We start from the raw sequence: 27,149 nt of genomic DNA on the forward strand, positions 1-27,149 counted from the left end.
ATAAAAGAGATAAAAGGACCACTGGTTATCTGTAACTTTCTTTTTAATATTCAAAAAAAAAAAAAAACACACATGAAGTAAAAAAAATTAAAATACTAGCATTTAGCATGGTGCATACATCAATGTCTGTTACATCGGTCTTCTACATCACAGAATTAAAATAATCAGGGAAGGAGGCAGGTAAACCTGTAATTTTTTCTATACAAAGAGAACTTAAGTTCTTCACATAATAAATTTAGTAGTACAGAAGAGTGCCAGAAAACTGGCAGGGGGAATAAAAGAAAGTTCAAATATTAATATTTCAGAGCAAAGGTATATTAAGTTTGAAAACTACTGAAATCCAAGAATCAAATTGGAAATAGCACCGATCAGTCTGTCTTCTAGATTTAGAATGAGAAAAGGATTCAACTATCTTATGAGCAGCAAAGACCAATGGCCAGTGTACTAAGAATAGTGACACCTTCTCGGATCCTACCTCCAAATTCAAGTCTGCTCAGAACCACAGAATGTGACCGTTAATTGTAAATTGAGTCTTTGCACATGGAATTAGTTTAATATGAAGTACTACCGGATTTGTTGCTGTTTAGTCACTAAGTCATGCCCCACTCTTCTGTCCATGGGATTTCCCAGGCAAGAATACTGGAGAGGGTTGCCATTTCCTTTTCCAGAGGATCTTCCCAACCTAGGGATCAAATCCACATCTCCTTCATTGCAGGAAGATTTCTTTAACCCTGAGCAACCAAGCCTTAAATCCAATGACAGGCATCCTTATAAGGCTACATGAGAACACAGTCACACTGGGAAGGTGATCATGTGAAGATGGAAGCAGAGGTGGGAGCTATGATGCTTCAAGCCAAAGGATGCTAAGGCTGCCTGCAGAAAGTGGCAAGAAAGAATTCTTGCCTGGAGCTTTCAGAGGCCAGGCAAGGGTTGACATTGATTTCAATGTCAGACTTCTAGCCTCCAGAACTGGGACAGGTAACTAATTCAGTCAGCTGCTAAGTTTTTCCTAATGATAAATACATAGTCTAGATAGATAAAATTATTTTTTTAATGATGAAAGAGAAAAAAAACAACCAAAAACAAAACCCTTTGCGTGGGGATTACATGTAGAACATTGTAGAACAAAGGAAAAGAAAGCAAATCTGAGAAATTCAGAAAAAACATACTTCTGGAAAACAAGTTCAATAAAGCAATTAATGAAACTTTCGGTGTCTCCAAAAAAAAAAAAAAGTATAAGATAACATAGCCTCTATTATTAAGTAAGAGAGTAAAGTAAAAGGACAACAAGATGATACAATAAATATAAACTTAACTGTCATTCCTTTGCACTATGGGAGAACCAAAGGGCTGAAGGCAGAGAAAAATTAACAGCTAGCTAACATCTGCATACTTATTATTTGTGTTCAAAATATGCCAGTCACTTCAGGAATCTAATTTAATGATCACAACAATGTTGTAGAGCAGGTAGTAAGAGCTAGAAAAAAAGAAAAGGGATCAGTAACATACCGATAACTGGTATACTTAAAAGAGGCAACTACAAACTTAGAATAAAAAAAACAAGTGTCACCACATTTCTTCCATAATAACAGAAGGAAACAGGGTACATAAAAAACACTCTGAAGCACAGTCTGGTGCAGCACTGCAATGGTAAAAATATTCTGTATTAGCGCAACTAAATACGTTAGCACTAGTCATGTGACTACTCAATACTTGAAATGGGGCTGGTGTGGGTGACGTACTGAATTTTTTAATTCTAATTTTAAATAGTTACATGTGGACAGTGGATACCATATTGGACAGCACAGAGTAAAATCAGTTATCAATAAAAAGGAAAGAAACGAAGATTGGCCACAACAAAACACAATAAACAATTGTTCTCTTCTGCCTACCAAAAGACACAAGAGTTTTAAGGGACAAAAATGATGATCTAAGAACAAACTGTGTTCAAATCACTGAAGAACCACAAATTCAAATTCAAAACTCACACAAAGAAATTCCCTCCTGGTCCACTGGGTAAAGACCCTGAGCTTCCAATGAAGGGGACCCAGGTTTGATCCTTGGTCAGGGAACTAGATTCCACATGCTGCAACTAAGACCCAGTGCAGCCAAAAAAAGGGGGTATATGAAGATATTCAACACACGTTGAGATGTTATAATCAAAACCATCCTAAATAAGTATACTTTTATGTTATTTCAAAAATCATATAGAAAACAAAACATTAAATTTATTTAAATTTAATGAGAAAAATACATACAACTAAACATTAGTATTAAGAAAAGTAAAATGAAAGACAGAAAACTACTGGAAACAGGAGTCACAGTCACAAAGAGGATATAAATTTATTAAGCTGTACTAGACAGTTAAAAAATCAACACAACAGACCACAAACATAAGCAGAAACGATAGAAACATTTTGACCAAAATGCTACAAAAATTAATAACAAAAGCTTAAGAAGAAAAACTAACAATTTAGAATCTAAAAACTCAATTCTTAACTCCTGGGAAAAAAACTAAAAAACTCAAAGGCAACTTACAAATAGCAGAAAAAACACTTCCTTCACACATCAAAGGCTGTGGAATGCTATCCAAAACTACACTCAGAAGAAAACTCAAAAAGTTAAATGCTTTTGTTCTTATGTAACAAAGAACAGAAAATAAATTAACCAGGCATTTGAATGAAGGCAAAGAGGGTGAGAAAAACCAAGACCACAGGAAGGAGTTAACAGCAAAGAACTGATCTTTGAAATGGCCAATAAAATAGAAAAACTGCTGACAAGAATGATCAAGAAAGAGAAGACAAATATAACGAAGACTGAGAAATGGATATTAACTACAGATAGAAGGATATAAAAAGAATGCTTAATAAAAATCTGTATGAGTAAATCTGAAAGCATCTGAGAGATGGATAATCGTCTATAGAATAGATGCCAATCTCAGTTTCACCTTGAGTTCTAACAAATTTTAAAGAAACTGACCCTTCCTTTAAAATCTTTAAACATTCCCAGAGCACAGCAAACAATACTGTCAGTGTCCCAACTCATTTTCAGCTGTCCTACATCAAAATTGATAGTGACCTTCTAAAAGTATTGCCATTCAAACCAGAAATGTCTCACCACAACCATTTCTTAACACGGTTCTAAAAGTGAAAAGGAGTAAGAAGTACATAACAAGGTGTCATATTGTGTGATGACAGAAAGCCAACCTAGAAAACTAAGACCAACCAACCAAAGAACACTGGTTGGAAGAGTTCAGAAAAGTGTTCAATTTCAAGATAAATACCTAAAAATCAACATCATTTATAAAATAACACTAACAGAAAAGATCTCATTTCACATGACCAAAATATCAAGAATATAGATAACATGTAAGAACTGAATGAAGAGATAAAATACTTGGATACATAAAGAAATTCTGTGTTCCCTTAACATTGTAACAGCATTACTTCTCTATGAAGGATTTCCCATTAGAAATCCAATGCAATGGTTATGGTGGAAGTCCACTATCAAAGTAAGGATCTATTCACCATTATCTGTTAATCACAGAATATCAGTTCAAAGTATTAAAAAAATTCTTTTCGCTTGAGGACAGTTGGTAAATAAAATATTAGAGCTTCTACTTCTACTTTTTTTATCTCAGCCTTCCAAAATTTTGCATGTGCTTTATAATCCCATAAAAGTTTAGAAGCTATTGTTCGAAGTACTGGGTGATTTCTGAACACTCTACCACTAGAAAGTAAGCTCCATAAGGGCAATGACTTTTGTTCACCAAGGAAGCCCAGGTGTCCTGGAACACAGATGGGACCCAAAACTACTGAATAAACTTGCTTGGCAAATCCATCACCTCAAAATGAGAGAGGGCAATATACCTGCTCAGTATCACTAATCGAGGATCCATTGGAGACACAGTGAGCAACTAAGATAGAGAGTATGGCCTTTGTCTCCAACGAGGGCAGAACTCCAGCATAACTGCTAATATGAGCAGATGGTTTCTTTCCCAAACAAAAATGACTTCTTTGTCTTATTTCCCATGTAGCTTATTTCTGCATATGTCAGGAAGATTCTGTTTTAGACATTGGCACTGGAACCAAAGGGTCTTTAGTATGCTCTGTATGTTTCCCCCTTATTTTAAATACATACAGGTACCTTCAAAAGTACACCAGTTTTTAGGCATGAACAGGAAGAAAACTACTGTCAGTCCCAAAAAGAAGCCTTGCTACTTCACAGATACAAGAGTCCAGGAGGCCATCTTATAACCTCAGAAAAAGAGCACTATTTCTCCACAAGGCAGTGTTGGTAGGTTTTGTTTGTTTTTGTTAAAAGCATCGAGGGCACGGCCAAAACTACCTTCTTATACTTAACAGTAATATACTGTTTTCTTTGCTCTTCCAATATCAATTCTCCAGCCTTTCAGAAAATAATTTAGATTTATACAACTATTAATAAAAAATTGACTCAAATGTCAATATGAGAAACCCATCAAGCTCTTTTCTGGTAATGCAGACAGTCTGAGGAAGAGACGAGAGAAACATTAGAGCTTGATAGGTAATTTTCACTAATAACACTTTCCTTTTAAAACGATCACGGCAAAGACATGCAGTCCAAATGTATACCGTAACAAAACAAGTCAAGCACTGAAAATCTACTGTCCAAATAGTAATCACTGCACCAATCACCCGCCTCTTCCTTGTCCTCAGTTTTCCCACTGACAAATATACTGCAATAGCGTTATCTTAAGAAACATCCCCCTCAGTCAAACAGGCTATTTCTCTATTCTCCTTTACAGGAACATTCTTTTAAAGTGGTATCTCTGATGGTTTGCTCAATTCCCTCCCTCCCATTCTCTCCAGAACCTAATCCAATCAGAATCTCACTCTTCTACCCTAACAAAACTGTGTACAAAGGTCTCAGGCAACCTTGGCCCCACAAAACTGAACGGTCAAGTCTCAGTCTTCATCTAATTTGATTTGTCTGCAGCATCTAACACAGATGATCATGCTTTCCTTTCTGAAACATTTTCTTCACTTGCCTTCTACATGCCACATACTCCTTGTTGTCCTTCTATCTATACTTCACTAGTCATTCCTTCCCAGTCTCGTATCTTTCACGTCTCCAAGGCTTAGAATGAAAAAATGCCTCAAGGCTGAATTTCAACTAAGTTTCCCAGCATTCTCTATTTTCTTCCTCTGCTGCATGTTTCTCCTCAGCACTTAACACTACTGAAAGTGGAAGTCCCTCAGCCGTGTCTGACTCTGCAACCCCATGGACTATACAGTCCATGGAAATCTCCAGGCCAGAATGCTGAAGTGGCAGCCTTTCCCTTCTCCAAGGGATCTTCCCAACCCAGGTCTCCCGCATTGCAGACGGATTCTTTACCAGCTGAGCCACAAGGGAAGCCAAATTTAACACTACAGAACATGCCATATACTTCATCTATTGTTTTATTTACAAAATTCTTACTCTAGTGAAATAACTTAGTGGGTAGAAACAGAAAATAAAACAATAGATGTTCACGTATTATTTTCTCTTTCTACCCTTTAGATTATTCCACAAGGATAAGAATTTTTGTCTGGTTTATTTTTAGTGTTGTATCCCCAGTGCACAGAGCTCTATAACAGCTTATTGGAGGAGCTCAAAAATTTTTGTTGTTGTTGCTGAATAAATGAATCAATAAAAATAAAAGTGTTAACACCATCAGAAACCATGTACTAGTAAAACTCATCAGCCAGATACCCCCAAGGCAAATTACATACATTTCATTTAATCTTCACACAACCCTATGAGATCTCCGAAGCATTCTGGGGTGGACTGGGGTGTTAACATGCCCCAAACAAAAACTACTAAGTGGCAGTGCCACAATTCAAACCAAAATTCGTCCTCTTCAAAGTTAATGCTCTTAATCATTCCTTTTTTTTTTTTACTGGAGTACTATTTCACTGGTTTTAGAATAAATCCAACCCTGCTTTTTGAAAAGTCGGCAATTCAAAGTTTCCTGTAGATGTAAAATAATTTCCATTTTGTCTGTAAAGACAAACATTCGTTTAGTATCATCAACTTAAGAGATTTTAATGGAGATTCTTATTTAAAAGTAAAGCATTCCACATTGCCATTTTCAGTGAAAACAGTAAGAAAGAAGACATACCGCTCTCCTTCATGTAATTGATGGCAGAACTCACAACCTCCTCTCTCCCATTTCTATTAAAAATCTCAAGCCAATTGTTTCCAAACCTGGCTGAGGAGTCACCTAGGAGCTTTCTAACTTTTTGAAAATGATTCCCAGGCCCAACTCCAGAGCAAACCTAACCAGAATCTCTAGGAAACAGGGCTCAGGAACCTAGTATCTCTTAAAGCTCTGCAGGAAGCCTTGTTAGTTAGCCAAGTGTGGAAAACATTGGGTAAATGAACCAAAGTTGGCAAGGACTATTACTTCTATCTGAGCATCTGGCTCACTTTAACAAGGACCAGGTCTCACTGGTACTGACCTTCTTGGAAAGAGGCACAATGCTGCTGGGTCGAACAAGCCTCCGTTTCTTACAGCTCAGCACAGGACGGGTTCGGGCTGCCACACAGGTGCCATCAGTTGATGAAGAAACTAGATTCAGTCGTTGCTTTTTATGCAACTGTTCCTCAGCATCAGAGTTGTCACCTGGAATGTGGTCTGCCAAGACAGGCTGAAGACTACACAAGGGGAAGGAAGAATATTTACTTCACAGAAGATGGAAAGAAACAAAGCTTCTAATATTGGTTCAACCACCTCTACTTGCAAATATTTACAGACTCAAACAAGTGTTCTAGAGCACAGAGATCACCTCTTGATGCTGATGTCTGCTAATCTAAATTGGGATGCAGTGTCTGTGCTTATTTGTAAGGCTCTTGGTGGATGTTACTCTATTGTGTCTGAAAAATGCAAAGGTCAGTAAGTGAACTCAGGAGGTTCTAAGGGATTTCAGCTTTCTTCAACAACAAAAACATAAAATCTTAAAAGTCTAAAAAATTATAACTGGTAAGAAAATGGTGAACTTGTGCAAATGTTAAGCTGCCTGAGAACCAGCTCTAATGGTGAATCTTGCCTATTAGGGATGTGTACTCACTGTTCACTTGCAGAAGGATTCCTTATCTTTCAAAAATACAAATTTACAGCCTTTAGGAATCTGATCTGTTCTAGAGTAGAGGATTTTACTTCTGGGGAATTCTACAAAGACAGAGCTAATCACAACAATTCATAATAACCTCAGGACTTTCAATTTTTCTCCATGCTGGGACAATTTTAGGCCACAGTAAGTAACAGGAAAGTACATCAGCATGCTACTTAAAATACACTTGCTACAGTAGGAGGCATGCACAATATTATGAAGTGATAAGGTTTCTGCTTCTTTAAAGCAGCATTAGTCCTGGCTAGGGAGAACTAGGCCTCAAACTCATCTTTTACAAGCCTGATGAGCACACAGAAGTATGCAGAAGAGATAAACTTACGTGTTAATAACTCCATTGACAGGTCTCAACGCTCCACACGATTTAGCAGACAGTGACTCTGAAGGATGACCAGAGGCACCGTGGTTTTCCAGTGGCTGAGAAACAGATTCAATCTTAATAGAAGAAAAACAGAAATATATCATCAACATTTAACCAATAGCATTAGCCTGAAAATCAGCACCATTTCATTTCAATGAAACACCTAAAACGTCTCACGAGCAGTTTGAGAAACAACTCATTTGTGGAACACAATTTCAGTATTTCTTGGATTTATGACTCCTGAGCTGAAGTCTTCACAAATTCCAAATAAATATGTTTTCTGGCCTTAAAAAAAAAAAAAAAAAAAAAACCTCATATGACTGAGGAAAAAAAAAAATTAAGAGAAACCAGTTTTTCTTTGGAGAGAGGTGAGGAATTAAAATGTTTAACAGACTAAAAGAGTAAAGTGCCCACTGAGAAGGAAATGGCCTAATGATTCCATGGACTGGAAGCACAGCAAAACAATTACATAGTAACAAGAGTCCAAGTTTCCAACCTAAAAGTCAAGAAGGGTATGTAAGTTCAGTAGCAAGACAATTAAGAATATATTTAAATATAGTTAATACCTGCTTAGCCTCACAGAGTATGTTGGAAGCTTGTTTCTAGAAAACTATACTATATACATATATAATAAAATAATTAATAAAATGTCAATGAGTAACTAATAACTATCTAATGCTACAGGAAGGAACTACTGTCTGGATTACACAAATCAAATTCAGTTGACTTTCAAACAATTTTTTGAATCTGAACTGCATGGGTCCACTTATACGTGGCTATTTTTAAACAGTAAATATTACATTACTACACAGTACACACTCTGTAGCTGGTTGAATTTAGTGATGTGGAGGAACCATGGATGGAGTGGGCCGACTATACATTACACGTGGATTAAATCCAGTGTTGTTCAAGAGTCAACTGTATATGTTTAAAATTTTAAATATAAAATGAAAAAAGGGAGGTAGGGGAAAAAAATCTGGAAATTTTTGAATTTTGCTATTTCAAAACAAATGATATTTACTAGGCTAAAGGGGGGCTACCCAAGCAGCACAAGTGGTAAAGAATCTGGCTACCAACGCAGGAGACCCAGGGTTCTATCCCCGGGTCAGGAAGATCCCCCGGAGTAGGAAACAACCACCTGCCACAGTATTCTTGCCTGGAAAATTCCATGGACAGAGGAGCCTGTCGGGCTAGAGTCCATGGAGTCACGAAGAGTTGGACACAACTGAGTGACTGAACACACACCACAGGTTAAAAGGAGTGGGGGCAGCCAGTAGATGCCAATCACATGAAGCATCTGAGGTACTGGCAATAAAACCACAGTTCAGTTATCCGAGGGATATCAGAAAATGGCTGCGGTCTCTGTCTCCTCCTTACATTCAAACTGACTTTGGGGTGTTTTGATGTTTCCTTTCCTGTAACTGCTATCACGATGTAGCAAAGTCAATGTTATGATGCTGAAATTCTATTTATCAGTATTGTTGTATTTCTTTTTTGATCTTTATACCCACCAGGAGAAAATACCAAAGGATCTGAAGACCTGAGAGCAACCTCAAGAAAGAACAAGAGATTGGGAAGCTAATTTTAAAAATTTAATACAAATCATCCAAAAATCTAGATCAAGGAATACAGACAAGACAAAACACATGAGTAAATCACAATGAGTAAATACTGGGAAAGTGTTCTGTCTTCCTTGTTGATTCCCTATACATTTACTGTTGTACCTTGAACAATTAATTATATTAGTCAATGACACCAAAATCATGGTACATTTGGCTCACGTACTCATTGCTTTAAAAGTCACACTGATTTCCTCTTGGAAAGTATGTGTAAGAGTTGTACTTTGGCCACCTCATGTGAAGAGCTGATTCATTGGAAAAGACCCAGATGTTGGGCAAGATGGAGAGCAGGAGGAAAAGGAGGTGACAGAGGATAAGATGGTTGAATGGCATCACCAACTCAATGGACATGAGTCTGAGCAAACAATGGGAGATAGTGAAGGACAGGGAGACCTGGCCTGCTGCAGTCCATGAGGTCACAAAGAGTCAGACATGACTTAGGGACTGAACAACAGCAAGTTGCAAAGATGTCTGTATCTTCTGACAAAGTATTTTACTCCCTCTTAAAGTCTATCTTAAAGAAATAACAAAATGTCCCCCAAAATTTTATACATAAAGGCAGTCACTGCAATGATATGGATCAATAACCTAAATACTCAACACCTGAGGCATAGTTATAAAATGTGGTATACAAAATAAGAATATTGAAAATATCATAAGGGTTGAATCCAAAATATTTTTAATACAATTGTGGTGACTAAAAATGTACATACACAGAAAATGACAAGGTAAAAAATAGTGTTGCAGAGGCAGAATAAGACGAATACTGAAGTTTTCTTTATATTTAGGTAATATTTGTTTAAAAAAAGAGAGAGACAGAGGATAAACCCAAATATCCTCCTGAATGCTAGTGAGGATTTACTATTCAGGGAACACCTCAAAAGGCCCAAACAAATATTAACATTATGGTACGACAAAGAACAAACGATTTAAAAATTCAGTCTGGTGTTAACTAGCAGATGGTAACTCCAGCCATGTTACAGCTTTCCTAGATTTCAAAAGTTCTGCTTTAGATGAAAAAGTTGCCTGCCAATGTGAAAATGCTATGACTATGAACTTTCTGGTACTGATCTGAAGAATCTGTCAACTTTATATTCACTTAAAACAACAGCTTTTAGCATTAAATTACAACAGAGATCTGGTTTATATATCTACATGTTTTCACAAAGTCCCACGTTTAAGTAATAGGTTGACCCTCCACTTGATTAAGATTTACTTTCTAGAGATTATGGAGAACTAACCACCAACCAAGACACCTGTCAAGACAAAGTGTTGCCATTCTTTAACAAAATCTCATTTCCAAACAAGTTTACCTTTCGTAGCTAATTAACCTATTGTTTTTCATGACTACAGATGTATAGTAAATTTAAAGGGCATTAATCTTCAATGTGCATTTTATTGTTTTTCTTAGACAAACCTGAATTTTCCTGGGGGTAATTCAGTCCTCAAATTAAAACAGAAGTCAACAGGCAAAACATTATTTAGCACAGAAATGTTAGTCAATGATACAGAAGCACACAGCAATTAAGAGCAAGAAAGTCAGAGAAGAAATGTGCTTGGATTTCAGGGTCAACCATGTAAGTAAGCGCTGAATATTCAGAAGGGATCTGCTTAGAAACCCTGGAATAGTCTATGTGTAATCACCCTCAAGTCCAAAATAAGGGCACTGGGGCAACTAGGTTCATCATCCATTCTCAAATTCAAAGAGCTTAAAATATTAACCCCAATCCTCTAATAGTGTTTCATCTAGAAAAATACAACTCACAGTCACATGTAATTTTACTTAGTGCTTCTTAAATGCATTCACATTGCCTTAAGAAAAAGTGAACACCCCTTATCTTGCAGACCAAAAGGCTTCAAAGACAGGGTAGAGAATTATTAACAAACACATCACAAATATTAAATCCACACACTAACATAAGCTTGACTGTTACTATTGCAGTGGTTTACATCATTAGTATTTTCAGGACACTAAAGCATGAATCAGATACTTGTCATCCAATGGGAAAGTGTAAACAGGAGTTGCTACAGAGCTTCTTTCAAGCTTCATGTGATGTTCAGATACACTCTGATGGTACATGCATCTGATGCCAGGAGAGCAGAAAACCTGAATGCTATACAGAGCACTTCTGCAAAACCCCCTTTTCTAAAGGAGAGCCCCAGGAGATTACCTTTTGGGGCTATCTTAGAATTAAAGGTAGCAAGGAGGGTTACTGAAGTGATTTTTCCCCGATTGAAAGGGTCAGATGTACGGCATGAAATGATTAACACAGCAGTGAGATTCCATTTTGTTATTCCTATAAAAACAGGCATCTGTTTGATTCATTGCTCTATCCTCTTGGCCAGAACAATTAAGTGTGACAAGGAGCCCTTAAAGAAAAACTAGATTAAATTAAGGTTTATTGGGGGTAGGTTTTTCTGGGGTCTGAGAACTCATGTCCACTAAATTTCTTTTACTAAAAAGCAGAGAAAGTAAAAGGGTAAAAAAATCAAAAGGCACACAACTTAAAAACACACACTAAATCTCTAGATGTGTAATGCAAGACATATGTGTATGTATCTTTTCTTTAGTCATTTAAGTAATGCCATACCATCATTTGCTTGAAATACCATTTTTCTTTGTCTAGAAAAATTAACAGTTCTGTTCTGGTTCGTTATTGCTTTCTGACAAACGTTATCAAAATGGAAAGAAAAGGCTACTTGGATATAGAAAATTCAACTTTCATTCTCAGGTTAAAATGCTCTCCATCTCAAATGATACCCAGCATAGTTTTGCTTAAAATAAACAAAATATTGTTGGTCCACAAAGAATATACCAGTCATTTTCACAAACTAGCACCATGGTCAAAAATTGTGCTAAAGTGAAAATGGAACTTTCCACCAAGCTACTTACCGAGGCTTCAACTTCTGTATATGTAAAATGTGACTATGTGCCTCACTTTCCTGTCTCTATTATGAGGTTAAAATATAAACTAAAATTATATTAAAACAACCTTGAACTATCCATTTTTAAAAATTAAAATAGCATAATACAACTCCAAAGACTATTTATCTAATATTTATATTTACCAACACTGTTGAAAATCTTTCTACTGAACAGTAAGAATTTATAAGACTGTTTTTGCAATTACTTACTTATCCACAGCCCAATATGCACTAGTGGTAAAGAATCCACCTGCCAATGAAGGAAACATAAGAGATACAAGCTTTGACCTGGGTCAGCAGACTTTCAATCTGGAAGGGCATTGCAACCCACTGCAGTATTCTTGCTTGGAGAACCCCATGGACAGAGGAGCCTGGTGAGCAACAACTCCATGGTCTGTACCCACCAGGCTTCTCTGTCCACGGGTTTTTTTCAGGCAGGAATACAGGAGTGAGTTGCCATTTCCTCATCCAGGGGATCTTCCCAACCCAGGGACCAAGCCTGAGTCTTCTGCACTGGCAGGCAGACTCTTTACCACTGAGCCACGTGGGAAACCCCATGCCTCTCAAAATCCTCACAGAGCCAACGCACCCTTCATTGTCCCTGGTTGACTACAAAACTTCAAGGAAAAGAACCTTGTTCCTATGTTACCAATGGTAGGAAGATTACACCTTGCATGTTTAAAAAGAAAAAGTAACAGTTTATATTTTTGCATGCTTTACTTCTGGGAAAGGTTCACTTGGTAACCCCATCAATTTTACAGTAAGGAAAGGATAAAAGAATGAGACTTATTTTGCAAACAGAAGCAAACAATGACTGCATTGTCAAAAACCATAGAAGCAATCCTTTTGGTAAAACAAATAAAAAACTCAAACCTAGTCTTTTAAAATATATATACCCAGTAATTAGCTTTCCTGTAAGAAAGGAGACATAAGGAAATACACAAGCATCTGCTCATCTGTGCAGCAGAAATATAGGAAGGAAGGATAGTGCAAAAGCGAGCAACACTGGGAGGAGGCTGGAACACAGTGGGAACAGGCGGAAACAGGAACAGGGCTGCAGCTTCTGCAAGCTTTAATGCTCGCACTGCAGTATGTTTCACACACGCAACAACTAACAGAGACCAACTCCTGTGTGTGGGCAACAAGAAATCAAACACGACAGTAACAAAGCAACCTAGCTGTATTTCAAAATAATTGCATCCTCATACTGAAGGGTGTGAAGAGGAAAAGAACTAACATAAGTATAACTTCTGGAAATAGTTATTTTGACTGTATATCACTGAGCTAACGTACTGTATACAATATTGTACTCTAGTTAGTAAAGATATTTCTCACAGGACTATAAGATGGCAATTCTGAAACTACTTTATATGGTACTGCTGCTGCTGCTAAGTCGCTTCAGTCGTGTCCAACTCTGTGCGACCCCATAGACGGCAGCCCACCAGGCTCCCCCGTCCCTGGGATTCTCCAGGCAAGAACACTGGAGTGGGTTGCCATTTCCTTCTCCAATGCATGAAAGTGAAAAGTGAAAGTTAAGCCGCTCGGTCGTGTCCGACTCTTCGCGACCCCATGGACTGCAGCCCACCAGGCTCCTCCATCCATGGGACTTATATGGTACTAGGACTGAACAAATAAGTATCAGTAAGGAAGGACAAAGAGACTGGTGTTAGATTGGTATGGTAAGAAAGGAGGAAGGGATTGGTGTTAGATTGGTATTAGTATAAACTCATGGTTTTGAGTGCATATACAGATGGGTAGATAACAAAATATATATGCGTGTTTAATGTATTTCCTAGCTATATTGAGAAGTCTCAGATAGAAGCAAGGACACCAAGTAGCAGTGAGCATACAAGTATCCAGACTGTAGTCTCAAACATCTGGTCTCCAATAAAAAAGAACCAGGGCTGGAATAAGTACAATACAAGATGAGTACAGGATATTTTTGGATGGATAAAGTGAATACTTAAAATACAAGGAGGGCACATTGAAAGGACATGGGCACCAATCTGAAAAGAGGTCCCAATGCCAAAAGCTGAGACACTTGGAAGTGAATAATGAACAACATTAGTAGTTAATAATCCATAAAATAAAATTAACAACCATAAAAACATTTCTGAAATAAACAACTGAGTAACCAACTAAATAAACAAATGAGGGAGGAAAGACAGCTCTTCCTAGCAGAATTCCAATGAACCAATGTGGAAAACAGAAAATCACCATTTAGTCAATACCGCAATAATGACCACTGCAGTAATTTTGCAGGTAAAATCTACCAGTGGATGATAAAACTGTGGATTAAAATAAGCAACAGAAAAACGCACAGCATCCCTCCATGACATAGTCGTTAATTATAAAGGAAAAAATACTAATTTACTGGCATGTTATCGCCTTAACCAAGTGAAAAAGCTACCAACCACCATCATGTACCCCTAATATGGTATAGCAAGAAAGGGACAGTATCACTTTTATGATATTACTGCAGGGAAAAGAAGAAAAAAAGGCATAACCTTTAATGGGAAAATATCTGGTGAGTCCAATCTAAGCAACATTACACAAAATAACCTACCAGCACGGTTGTGTCAAGGTCATGAAAGACAAAAACTGAGGTGTTCTCACACACTGGCTGAGATATAACAACTATACGGAATAGGGGGTTTCGGACCAATTGCGGGTGGGGGCGGCGCGCACACGCACTAAGTGAGAAAATGAGTGAAAGGGGAATAAAGTCTGTAGTCTGTATGAATGTTAATTCCTGGTTTTGACACTGAACAATGGCTATGCAAGCTGTTAACACTAGGAGAAGCTGGGTGAAGAAACAGTATGCAGGGACCCTGCACTGCTTCTGCAACTTTTCTGTTAAGTCTAAACTCAATTTCATTCATATATATACCTATTTGTTTTCCTTAGATTAAATAAAAAACAAGACATGGGGAAAACTTTAAAAATGAAAGAAATAAGAAGTGGTCTTGGAATTCAGAAGGAAAAATTAATTTTGGTGTTGGGAGAAATAGAAAAAGGGGAGGAATCATTAAGATGGAGGTTTGACCTAGGCTCTAAAGATACAAAAGATTATGAAAAAACAATGGCTTCATCCTCACTACAGAATTAAAGGGGTAATTCAGACAGCATTTTCAACATGTTTGTAAGTTACATTTCCAGTTACCTTAGTTGTCAAAGGCATCAGAGCCGCACGGTCTCCTAATTTCCAGTAATGTTGCATAATGTCGTACCTGCTCTGGCTGCGCTGTCTTGAGAGTTCGAAGCTGCTTTTAAAATTTTAAAGTCGGCTACACAACTGCATGAGGGACCCTGTGCTGCCCTTTCAGGAATTCAGAGTTTAAGTTATAAAAGGTGATACAGTCACCCTCCTTCAGCCACTGTAAAGATCCTTGTTACAGAGAATAAACTGTGCTGAAGCTATACCCCAAATTCTCACTCATTTCCCCCTTTCTGTCTTTTATACTTACCAATTTATCATTCCCATGATCTGTCTTCACCTCAGAACTAAGTGGAAGAAGTAAGTCTGTTGTGTGCTCTGGGGGAGGTGCCTCTCCAAGAACTATCAACCCCTGCAGGGCAGAGAGAAAAACAGCTTAAGTGGTGTAAGTTACAAATTTAACTGGAGTTAATATCAAGAGTTAGGGGCAGGGGATTCATTTATCAGAGGCCCTTCCTTTATCCTGAGGTTCTGAAACAAAACAGACCACCAGCACAGCTCTGTTCTCCCAAGACTGACTTCAACAAAAGCCTAGCAGTAGCCACGAGTAAGGTCTAAGACTCAAACCCAAGCTTCCCCTTTCTTCCAAATGAATGTTCGAACCGGCATGGCTTGTAGCATCTTTCCAGATCTGGAGTCTTTTTGAGAATATGGTATCTTATCCTATATCACCAACTAGACTATACCATATTAACAGCAGCAATGCAGTTTTTCTGGTTAACTTGATCACAAATGTGGCTAAAGGATGACAGAACTAGAAGTACTACAATGATGAGCTAAACCAACAATATTTGAGCAACCACACGCACTGGGTGAAACAAAGGTGTAACAGTCTCTACAGTAAGTGTATTAGAAACCAAAAACTTAAAAAGTTGTTCCAAACACACATTTCTCACAAGCATAAGAATCACTCTAGATTAGGTTATTGCTCCACAATTTCAAGTTCAGATTTTACATTCATCCCAGATAATAATAAATATAAAAATAAATTTTAAATGATTCCATAAATCCTCTCCATAGCTGGCATGGGCCCAGCTTGGTTTTAAAGGCAAAAGTTATTTGGTTGATGCAAAAGTAATTGCTGTTTTTTACATTGTTGAACTTTGCCATTTGATACTGGAAAACATTCTTAAAATACATGTGGTTACATTATACATCATTTTAATGTGCATTTCTCACTTTATGTTTTCTTGCTAATGACTTATCACTTGCTGTTTATTTTATATTTATTTTAGGCTACAGAAATGATTTTAGGTAAAAAGCAAATTCAACTTATTCAAGTTCAAAATGGGTTGTAAAGCAGCAAAGACAACTTGCAACATCAGCAATGCATTTGGCCCAGGAACTACTAATTAAAGTACAGTGCAGTGATAGTTCAAGAAGTTTTGCAAAGGAAAGCTTTGAAGATAAGAAGCATAGTGGTCGGTCATCGGAAGGTGACAACGACCAACTGAGAGGATCATCGAACCTGATCCTCTTAGGACTATAGGAGAAGTTGGCAAAGAACTCAACATCGACCATTCAGCATTTGAAGGAAACTGGAAAGGTGAAAAGTCTCGTGAGTGCCTCATGAGCTAACTGAAAATTTAAAAAATCATCATTTTTGAAATGTCATCTTCTCTTATTCTACGCAACAAAAAAACATTTCTTGATTGTGATATGTGACAAAAAGTGGGTTTTATATGACAACCAGTGACGACCAGTTCAGTGGCTGGACCAAGAAGCAGCTCCAAAGCACTTCCCAAAGCCAAACTTGCACCAAAAAAAGGTCATGGTCACTGTTTGGTGGTCTGCTGCCCAACTGATCCACTACACTTTCTGAATCCCAGTGACACCATTATACCTGAGAAGTATGCTCAGCAAATCGAAGAAATGCAATGAAAACTGCCATGCCTGAAGCTAGCACTGGTCAACAGAATGGGCCCAGTTGCACATGGCACAACCAACGCTTCAGAAGTTGAATGAAATGGGCTACAAAAGTTTTGCCTCATCTGCCATATTCACCACGTGACTCTTGCCAACCAAGTACCACTTCTTCAAGCATCTCAACAACGTTTTGCAGGGAAAATGTTTCCACAACCAGCAGGAGGCAGAAAATGCTTTCTAAGAGTTCACTGAATCCCGAAACACGGGTTTTTATGATACAGCAATAAACTTATTTCTCATTGGCAAAAATGTGTTGATTGTAATGGTTCCTATTTTGAGTAATAAAGATGTGTTTAAGCCTAGTTATAATGATTTAAAATTCATGCTTTGAAACCCACAATTACTTTTGTACCAACCAAACAGCTTACTTTGAAAAACAAACAAAACACAAATGAACCTTCCATGAATGCACGTAGAGGCAGACAAAATCAGGTTATGACACTGTATAACAGAGACTGGATTGCAAGAGACCAGTGGAAAGTTTGCATTAGAATCACTTGGAGGAAACCTTCCTCAACTATAGCTGCCCAGATCCAACATCAAATCAACCAAGAGTCTCTGGGGTAAGGAGCTGGTTATTCTGTTTTTAAAAAGCTTCCCTGTAAGTCCTAGTGCAAGCTCTGAACTGAAAAATACTAGACTCAATCATTTGACTCAGCATCAGAATCTCCTAGAGAACATCCTAAAATACAGATTTCAGGGCCTAAAGATTTTGACTGTATCAAGTGGAGCTCCTCAGGTCATTATGGCATAGGCTCTTGTGAGCCAATGAACCAGATGATCCTGTCCCTGGGGTTCTTCCTAACGCAAAAGTCTCTATGAAATAGAGGTAAAGACAATGGCGAGAGTTGGAGGGATGGGGTGTTGGTTAGCCTATAAAGAACAACGGAATTTTACCTCAGCTTGAAAGGAAAACAGAACTCCCAGCCCCCATCTCCAGTAAGAGAAACAACAGTTCTCTATTCTGGAATAAGACTATACCTAGCCTATATAGAATATGGGGTACAGACTCCTCAGAAAGAGGGAGAGGTTATTAATAAAGCAAGAAATATTGGCTCTAGCCTTCAGAATGGGGTTTCTCTGGTTAAAGACTTCTCCTGCAAAATATTTTGTTTTAATCACAAGCATAAAATAGACTTCACAAACTTTACCATTTCAAAGTAAAAGCTGTTTGTAAAACAAAACAAAAAAAAAAAGCAGCTATTTTTATTTTGCACAACATTCCCTTCTCAAAATATAGCATTCAACATCTTTGCTGCTTAAAAGCCCAAACCACCTCCCCATTTCCTATATAAAGCTAGCCCAAACTCATCTTGGTATTTAAAGTCCTCCATAATCTGTCCCTACCTTATTTAGCTAGCTCCAGCTACCTTCACAGTTGGACACTAACCACATTATCTCCTAGAAAATGTCTGAATATATACGAAGTTGTTGGTGTTGAGAGGCGGGGGTTATTACAAAGTAGTAATACCCATCACTGCCTGTTCTTATGTCTTTGTTCATGCTGATTTCTGCCTTTTTCTTGCATTTATCTATCCAAAATGCCATGTATCCTTTCAAAGAGCCTGTCAAAGCCAAGTCTCACCTCCTTCCAAGAAAATGTCTCTGGTTAACCAAACCCCTTATTTTCTTTATCCACACTGCCAGACTTTTTAAAGCTTCATGATTTTATCTTTACATCCTGTATATTTAAATCTAATTTCCGGAGCAGAACCTTAGGCCAAATTATCTATTTCATTTATTGTTGCCTCAACTCGCTGTTTAAATGTTAACTAATTGATAAGATCTTCGAAGACTTAGATAACATACAAATATTTTCGTATCTCCCATATTCCCTAGCAGAGTTATACACCAAGAAAGAAAATGGACAATAATTTTTTTGAGTTTTAAGTTAAAAACTCTCCCCCATTTAGTGAGAAAATATTAAATTATTAACTAAAGCTAGGAGCCTAAATGAATCTATTAGATATAAAGTTACATCATAAATTTTTCTTAGGTGAGAAGGTAAGTCAAGATAAAACAGACAATATTTTTCAAAGGGAAATTCTTTTCCCTTAAACTACCCAATCATTTCCAAAAAGCATCTGAGAGACTACAAAGACATCCTCCTGTGAAAGCTTTAAAAATCCTAGAAGGGACCATTTATTCTCCATCAAATTTTAGAGACCCAGGGAGGATGCAGGTTGAAGGTCATGTCAACAGGCCAAGGCAAGGCAGAACTAGGGTTACAAGCTGGATTAGTTAGATCCAGCAGAGACATTACTTTGCCAACAAAGGCCTGTCTAGTCAAAGCTATGGTTTTTCCAGTAGTCATGTACGGGTGTGAGAACTGGACCATAAAGAAGGCTGAACGCTAAGGAATTGATGCTTTTGATCTGTGGTGTTAGAGAAGACTCTTGAGAGTCCTTGGACTGTGAGGAGATCAAACCAGCCAAGCCTAAAGGAAAATCAGTCTTGAATATTCATTGGAAGGACTGATGATGAAGTTTCAATACTTTGGCCACCTGCTATGAAGAGTCAACTCATTAGAAACGACCCTGATATTGGGAAAGACTGAAGACAGGAAGAGAAAGGGATGACAAGAGGATAAGATGGTTGGATGGCATCACTGACTCAATAGACCTGAGTCTGAATAAGCTCTGAGAGATGGTGAAGGACAGGGAAGCCTGGAGTGCTGCAGTCCATGAGGTCCCAAAGAGTCGGACATGACCGAGTCGCTGAACAACAAAGTTAGAATCAGTTACTCTTTGTTCTTTCATTCATTCAAATCAAGCCATCATTTCTCCATTCATCAACATTCTTTAGGTGCTGGGGGTACAGGAAGAAAGACATATCCTTCTCCCCATGCCCACCCCTGCCCAAACTTATCTCTCAAAGAGCTTAGAATTCTAATACTGGGACAAAGACAATCAACAATATATGAGTAAGTAAAATTTACATAGCCTACTGGTGGTGTTTAGTCGCTAAGTCCTGACTCTTGTGACCCCAGGGACTGTATATAGCCTGCACACGGGATTTCTCAGACAAGAATACTGGAGCAGGTTGTGATTTCCTTCTCCAGGCATTCTTCCCCATCTAGGGATCAAACATGCATCTCCTGCACTTGCAGGGAGATTCCTTACCAATGAGCCACCAGGGAAGCCGATTCACATAGCCTATTAGAAAGTGTTAAAATGCTAAAAAACTAAAGAATAGTGACGTTTAAGGACTGTAAGGAATTTTGTATGCCTGAAGTAAAATGAAAGAGTGGAGTTTATGAGTTTAGCTTAAGTTAGAAGAGTAAGAGGAGGTGGGGTGGTGCAGGGCCTTCAGAGTATTTCAGCTTTTACATTCTGATGGTAAATCACTGGAGTTTCAAGCAGAAGTGGGAAATGATCTGACTTACAGTTTAAAAGGATCAATTTGCTGAGGTGCTGACACAAAGATGAGTGGATAGGAAACAGAGAAGCAGAAAGAACAACTGCTTAGACCAAAGTGATTGGATTTCGGATACATATATTTGAAGACAGAATCAATCAGTTATGCAAATATGATTCCTGGGATGGGATGGAAGGGAGTCGGAGACTCATTCAAGGTTTCCAGCCTCTGCTACAACAGTAGAGCTCCTATCTGTTGAGAAGTGTTTTCAATGCACATTAGTTTTAATCAAATCTATTTCTGTAAATATGTACTCAAGTGCTATGCTGATGTAGATCCCATTCATATATGCATTCTTTGTCCTACCACCAAATCTACATTATGTTCATTATAGCAAACAAAACCAACCATTAAATCTTTACACTGTACCTCAAACCAAAAAAGATAAAAGCAACTGGAAGGAAGATGGGTAAATAAAAGGTATACAAATAGCTAAAATCTTTTCACTCAGTGAAATAAATGAATAAATGAAATAAATAATGAAATAAATTTCATTCAGACATTTATTGAATGTCTACAATGTGTTAGGGTGTGAAACCCTAAGAATAAGAAAATAAATAAAATACATACCACTCATAAGGAGTTTACCTTCACCTACCTCAGACAGGTAGGCAAAGTATTACAATGACAGTGCTCTAACAGAAGCTTATAGAAGATGACATGAGGGCTGAAAAATGGCAGAGTCCAAGAGAGAGACTGACTGAAACAAGGTCCACACGATTATCTAAGTTTTCCTAAAATAGACTTGATACAGTTAATAACCATGAAAGGAAAGGTCACTGTGAGCCAAGAAAAATCCATGAAGTTCCACTCCACACCTCTCATGACAACCTGAAGCTGGGATTCCCTAGCATTCAGGGTTTACGCTGGGTAAACATTACATGGATGGGCCATCAGCCATGAGTGGCAATAACCTCGAGACTACTGCACTCTAAGGCCAAGGTGAAAAGTCCAAGAGAATCTCCCCACCCTTTACCACCACTCCCTAAGTCAGAATCAGGACCATGCCTGGATCATTTAGACCTACAAAACTCCTACAAAGGACAAAGAAATTGGGAAGGCTCATGGTAGTATGGAGTCCTAACAGATCCTTGCAAATTATTCCTCTGTGGAAATACAAGTCTATCCTACATTTAAAAATGGCGGGGGGTGGGGTGGGGAGGAAGTAAAATTGAAAAAGAAAGAAATGGTAGCAGAAACTGTGCTAAGCCTGATTACAAAAGAGGGCAAAGGCAAGCAAGCAAAAAGGAAAGAAAAAACATACTAATTTGTTTAGAAAAAAAAAAAAACTCACAAAACCAAAACACCTCTTCATCTGCAAACAAAATTAAGATGCAATTTCACATACTTACTTTCCTGCCCACCTTAGATCAGTGGGTACACTGTAGACCAGCTCCACAAGATTGTCTTGGGCTATGTAAAGATCATCCTGGGCTATGTAGGCAAGACACGGCTAACCACAAGGTCTTAGAACTCCCTTAAGATGAAACCAACTATTTTACATCAATTCTGAAGAGAAGTATTCCAGGTTATTCCCATTCAGCAGCTTACCTATCGTAAGTTTCATAGTTCTTCCACCTCTCATTCCCAATTAACACTTTCATCCTTAGCAAGGCTGTGGAATCTGACAGATCAGTCAAAAGAAGTTAAAAAAAGATAATATTTTGTACTAGATGTGAATGTTGAAGATTGTGTGTTAAGAGAAAGAAGTCTCCCTTACCAATAGAATCCTCTTGTTCCCTTGTGCATTCACCTTCTTCAATAAATATGCTTAAGAGACATGATGAAAAGGATACAACAGCAGAACGCATTAGACAGGAAATGTTTTGGGGTCAGATAAATTTAGAGCCCTGAGTTCAAATTTAGCTCTGTTTCTTACAAGCCTGTAAGTTGTTGCTTTCTGCGTTAAGTAACACACATGAATGTACTTCTATATAGTATGCACTCATGGTACAGACGCTATTTTCCTTTCTCATTCTAATATATGGGAGTATCTTTTTAAAAAAATAAAAGCTGATTGAATGTGCAAGTTAAGGCATAATAGTATGAAGAAGAGTACAGAGGAGCTCCTAGTAACTGTACCCACTCTCCAAAGAGCAGCAGGAATCACTATTCTCAAAGAGACTAATAATTACCAGCCTGGAAGGCAATACCTAACTTTTGATGGAAGAGAAAACTGACACTCATCTAGTAGTTCTCAAATCCTTTCTTTTCTGGAATAGGTCACTTTAAGGAAATTTACATGCTAAAGAGTAAATCCAAAAAGAAAATCTTACCCACCAGTTCCCCATCCAAAGACAAACTATAACTGTACAGCTGACCACCAAACCTAGATTTTGTGAAAATGCCTGTACAACTCTGGCTAACTTTGAAGAATGGGGAAGGAGAACACCAATCTCTTTACTAGAACACAGGAGTTTAAAAAAATCTCCCATTCCAGTAACTTATAAAATAGTCAAGCATTTAAGGCAAGTGCTAATTTGAACAACAGAGTCAGAATCTCAAATCTCAGCTCTGCACTCATTTAGTTGTATGACTATGAACAAACCACTTGATCTCTTTGACCCTTTATCTTTAAATTTGTGAATAACAGCAAAATGTTTAGTACAATGTTCAGCACATAGTAAATGTTCAAACTTCTGTCACTATGGTGATACATGACGATCAGACGAAAGTTAATTATCTCTGGGGAAAATTCTAGTGCTTGCCCCCTAAAATCTGTCACCTAGAACCTATGAACGTGACCTGATTTGGAAACAGGCTCTTTGCAAATATCATCAGGCTAAAATGAAGATAAAGCGGAACAAAGAACCGTTTAGTATGGGCCCTAAATCCCAACTTGATTGGTTTCCTTCTAAGAGGGAAATGTGGAGACACAGACACACTAAGAGAGAAGATGGAGGAAGAAATTGGAGTGATGCAGCTATAAACAAGAGGAACACCAAAGACTGCCAGCAACCACCAGAAGCCTGTGAAAAGCCAAGGAAATTTTTTCTCTCAGATCTTCAAAAAGAGCAGAGTCCTGCCTACATCTTGATTTAATTCTAGCCTCCAGAACTCTGAGAAAATAAATGTCTGTTGTTTTAAGTTTACCATCCAATTTGTGCAACCTTGTATGGCAGCCCCAGGAAATGAACACATTTGTTTCCAAAAGGCATCATATAAATATTTAATAAAGCTGTAAATTTTCCTGATATATTATTTCAATTATTGTTCTACTTTTATTCTTCCTGTCAGCATTTTTAAGACTAGTAGCCATACATCTTTTTTGTAGACAAAAAAAAATGTACTATAATCTAGAATGTCTTGTTATAAACCATGAAACTAAGGCCAGTATGTGTTTAGTGACTTTTCTTCCCAAGGTTAGGACAGCTAAGTCAGAACTAGAATCAAAAATGGTATACCAAGTCCAGGCCTGGTGTAATAACATTATACCCTGAATGATTAAAAAAAAAAAAAAAAAAACCCATGGATAATCAATATATACACAAAACTTCCAATTAATCACTTTCCAGATATCCAGAGATAGCTAAGACTTTTGAAATAGATTGAGGGCAAAAGGAGAAGGGGGCAACAGATGATGAGATGGTTGGATAGCACCACTGACTAAATGGACAGAGATTTGAGCTCTGGGAAATAGAGATGGCCAGGGAAGCCAAGCATGCTGCAGTCCATGGGAATGCAAAGAGTCGGACATGATTAGCAACTGAACAACAAGAAGACGACTTTTGATAATTTCACAAAACTGCTGTCATTACTACTGAGTTATGAGCTAAAGAATAAAGCAGGAACCAAAAGTGAGAATCCTTCCCACACAGGTAGTAAGACTGTAAACTGAGGCACACTGCCAAAGTACTTCTCTGAAGTATGCATCAAAAACAGAAGTATCCATGCTGTGACTCTGGTAAAGATACTTATTATGGCAACAAAGGTCCATCTAGTCAAGGCCATGGTTTTTCCAGTAGTCATGTATGGATGTGAGAGTTGGACTATAAAGAAAGCTGAGCGCTGAAGAATTGATGCTTTTGAACTGTGGTGTTGGAGAAGACTCTTGAGAGTCCCTTGGACTGCAAGGAGATCCAACCAGTCCATCCTAAAGGGAATCAGTCCTGAATATTCATTGGAAGGACTGATGCTGAAGTTGAAACTCCAATGCTTTGGCCACCTGATGCGAAGAACTGACTCATTTGAAAAGACCCTGAAGCTGGGAAAAATTGAGGGCAGGAGGAGAAGGGGATGACAGAAGATGAGATGGTTGGATGGCATCACCAACCCGAAGGACAAGAGTTTGAGTAGGTGCCGGGAGTTGGTAATGGAGCCTTCACTACCCTGATGGACAGGGAAGCCTGGTGTGCTGCAGTTCATTGGGTCGCAGAGTCGCACACACTGAGCAACTGAACTGTACCATAACGGTGCCACTTACAATCAAGAGCATCTTTGAGTTTACTAATAGTTTTATAATGAGGATCATATATAAACACACAATACATATAGTTGTATACAAACATAATAGATAGAGCAGCAAATACGACTGACTAATATTCTCATAATCTCAGTTTTTACTAAGAGACTCCAGTTCTCAAATATGAAAATTCTCACTTAATTACTGGCTATAAAAGTCTTGATACAGACACTGACGAGGTGTCCCTAACTGAGCAAGAATGTTTTTCTCTTCAGGATAGGCATATTCAGCCATCTCCTAGATATATACATATATATATATTTAATCACCATTCCAGCTGGTATTCTGCAAATCTCACTTAATTTTCTTTGTGAAAAGAGCTAAGGAAAGCATAACATTCACTAACTCTGTGAATATTTTAAGGCGTAATTCTTCATTTGCTCTAATTTTTAAAGTCAGTCAGGAATTTAATATGTTCCCTATCCTAGGGGAACCTATTATTATTATTATTATTTAAAAAAAGGTTAAATCCTCTGGACTTTGCCTTCAATTATAGTATGTTCCAATGAACTTTTGGAGAACTACATGTAACTCTATCTGGGGAAGAAACTCAAAGAACACTCCAGTATAATGTTTAGAATAAAAGCTTATATAATATATTAGGGAGGCTGCAGAACTTTTACTTCAAATCCTCATTCTTTTGTTCATCTTGATAGTTAGTCACCCTTTAACTTTTGGCCTACTAATTAATTTAATGCATGCAGTTCACAACTGCAGTATGTGGCAATTTTCTTAAGGCTCTGACCAGCACTAAGGTGGGACAAAAAAGTGTCATGATACTTATTTTTAGGAGCAGAAGATGCTTCATCTAGACCCACATGTTCAGTCAGGGAGTTCACTGCATCAAGCTAATACCAAAAGTACCTTGCAAGAAATTCAGCACCAAGAAAGGAGGATTTTTATTTGTCCCTGTTGTTGCCACTAAGGAGAACAGTGTTGGTACACAGGAGGCACTCAACTATTTGCTGAATGGATTTCTTTTCCATGTACATCGATCCCCCAGTCAAACCCCAAATAAGCAGAGGACATTTTTATAACTTGATTTTTCAGGAGAAAAATTATACAAACATCACTGTTAAAGACAAAAGCAGTATGATAAGAGTCAATCCACCACAAGCAGGACAAGGAAAAAATGAAATCACCAGAGTCTAATCTTGCCTGAATTATCTTTCAGAAAAAAATCCATTTTTTCCTCAAGAAAGTAATGGAAGCTAAGCAGCAAAACAGAAACACATTTAAGTTAAAAAAAAAAAAAAAAAGATGAAAACCCTCAGTCATCACCACTTTTTCATATATATAACAATTATGCAGGTATGGTCAATGGCTTACCTTAAATTGTGCCCACCCTCCTTTTAATTGTTCCCTGTTAGCCTAGATATACAAAATGTTTTGTTCTAAACCCATATTCTAATCTAACATTATATTCTAACAGTGTTGTCTGCATTATGCTAAGTAACACCAGGCTCTTAAACAAATTAAACAGCTACATCAGATCATATTAAATCATTCTCTTTGACATAGTTAAGAGTTATTTAGGGATGGGGAAAAGGGGATAATGATAGTTTTTAGCTGGGCTGAAAAAGACCAGACACTTATCCCTTACCTTATTAGCACGTATCTGTTTGTAAATATCTGTTTGCTGCCGAATCCGGTATTCCAGGTCAGAAACATGAGCCTGAAGCCAGTTCCAGCGGCTGACAATAGCTGCTCGGTCTGCAGCCCATCTCCACTCTGACCTGCGCCTCCTAAAAGGAAATAAACTGAGTGAAATCCAAGAGTAGCAGTAACATTCATGCTAAATGGGACTGGGAAGGTTTTAACATCTAAATGCCTTTATACAAACCAACTTGAGTGTCAAGAAAAACTCAGTACTATGTGTATATATGTCACAGGCCACGTGGAGAATAAAACTCTTTGCATATAGATACATCCCAAATTAACTAGCTGAAACTGCCTTCCAAGTATTCTGATCTGACGGCAAACAATTTCTGTGAATTTTCAAAATTTCTCAGGAGACAGAAATATTTTCTACTTCAAGACATATAAAGAATAAAGATTACAGATCTACACA

General features: G+C 37.8%; 1 protein-coding gene across 7 annotated transcripts in view; it reads right to left on the reverse strand.

The window, feature by feature from the left end:
- Positions 1-27,149, reverse strand: part of KANSL1 (KAT8 regulatory NSL complex subunit 1) — a 167,743-nt gene that overhangs the window by 27,388 nt on the left and 113,206 nt on the right. For 4 of the 7 annotated variants that reach the window (XM_060395745.1, XM_027974367.2, XM_027974366.3 and 1 more), the window contains 4 exons: positions 26,682-26,823; positions 15,524-15,625; positions 7,474-7,586; positions 6,483-6,678 (listed from right to left, as the gene is read on the reverse strand). In XM_060395745.1, coding sequence (XP_060251728.1) covers positions 6,483-6,678; positions 7,474-7,586; positions 15,524-15,625; positions 26,682-26,823 — 553 coding nt within the window. The remainder of the gene's footprint in view (positions 1-6,482; positions 6,679-7,473; positions 7,587-15,523; positions 15,626-26,681; positions 26,824-27,149) is intronic. The other 3 variants (XM_060395746.1, XM_060395743.1, XM_060395744.1) reach the window with 1 other exon arrangement.

Source organism: Ovis aries, chromosome 11 (assembly GCF_016772045.2).
Source record: "Ovis aries strain OAR_USU_Benz2616 breed Rambouillet chromosome 11, ARS-UI_Ramb_v3.0, whole genome shotgun sequence".
Classification (NCBI taxonomy): domain Eukaryota; kingdom Metazoa; phylum Chordata; class Mammalia; order Artiodactyla; family Bovidae; genus Ovis; species Ovis aries.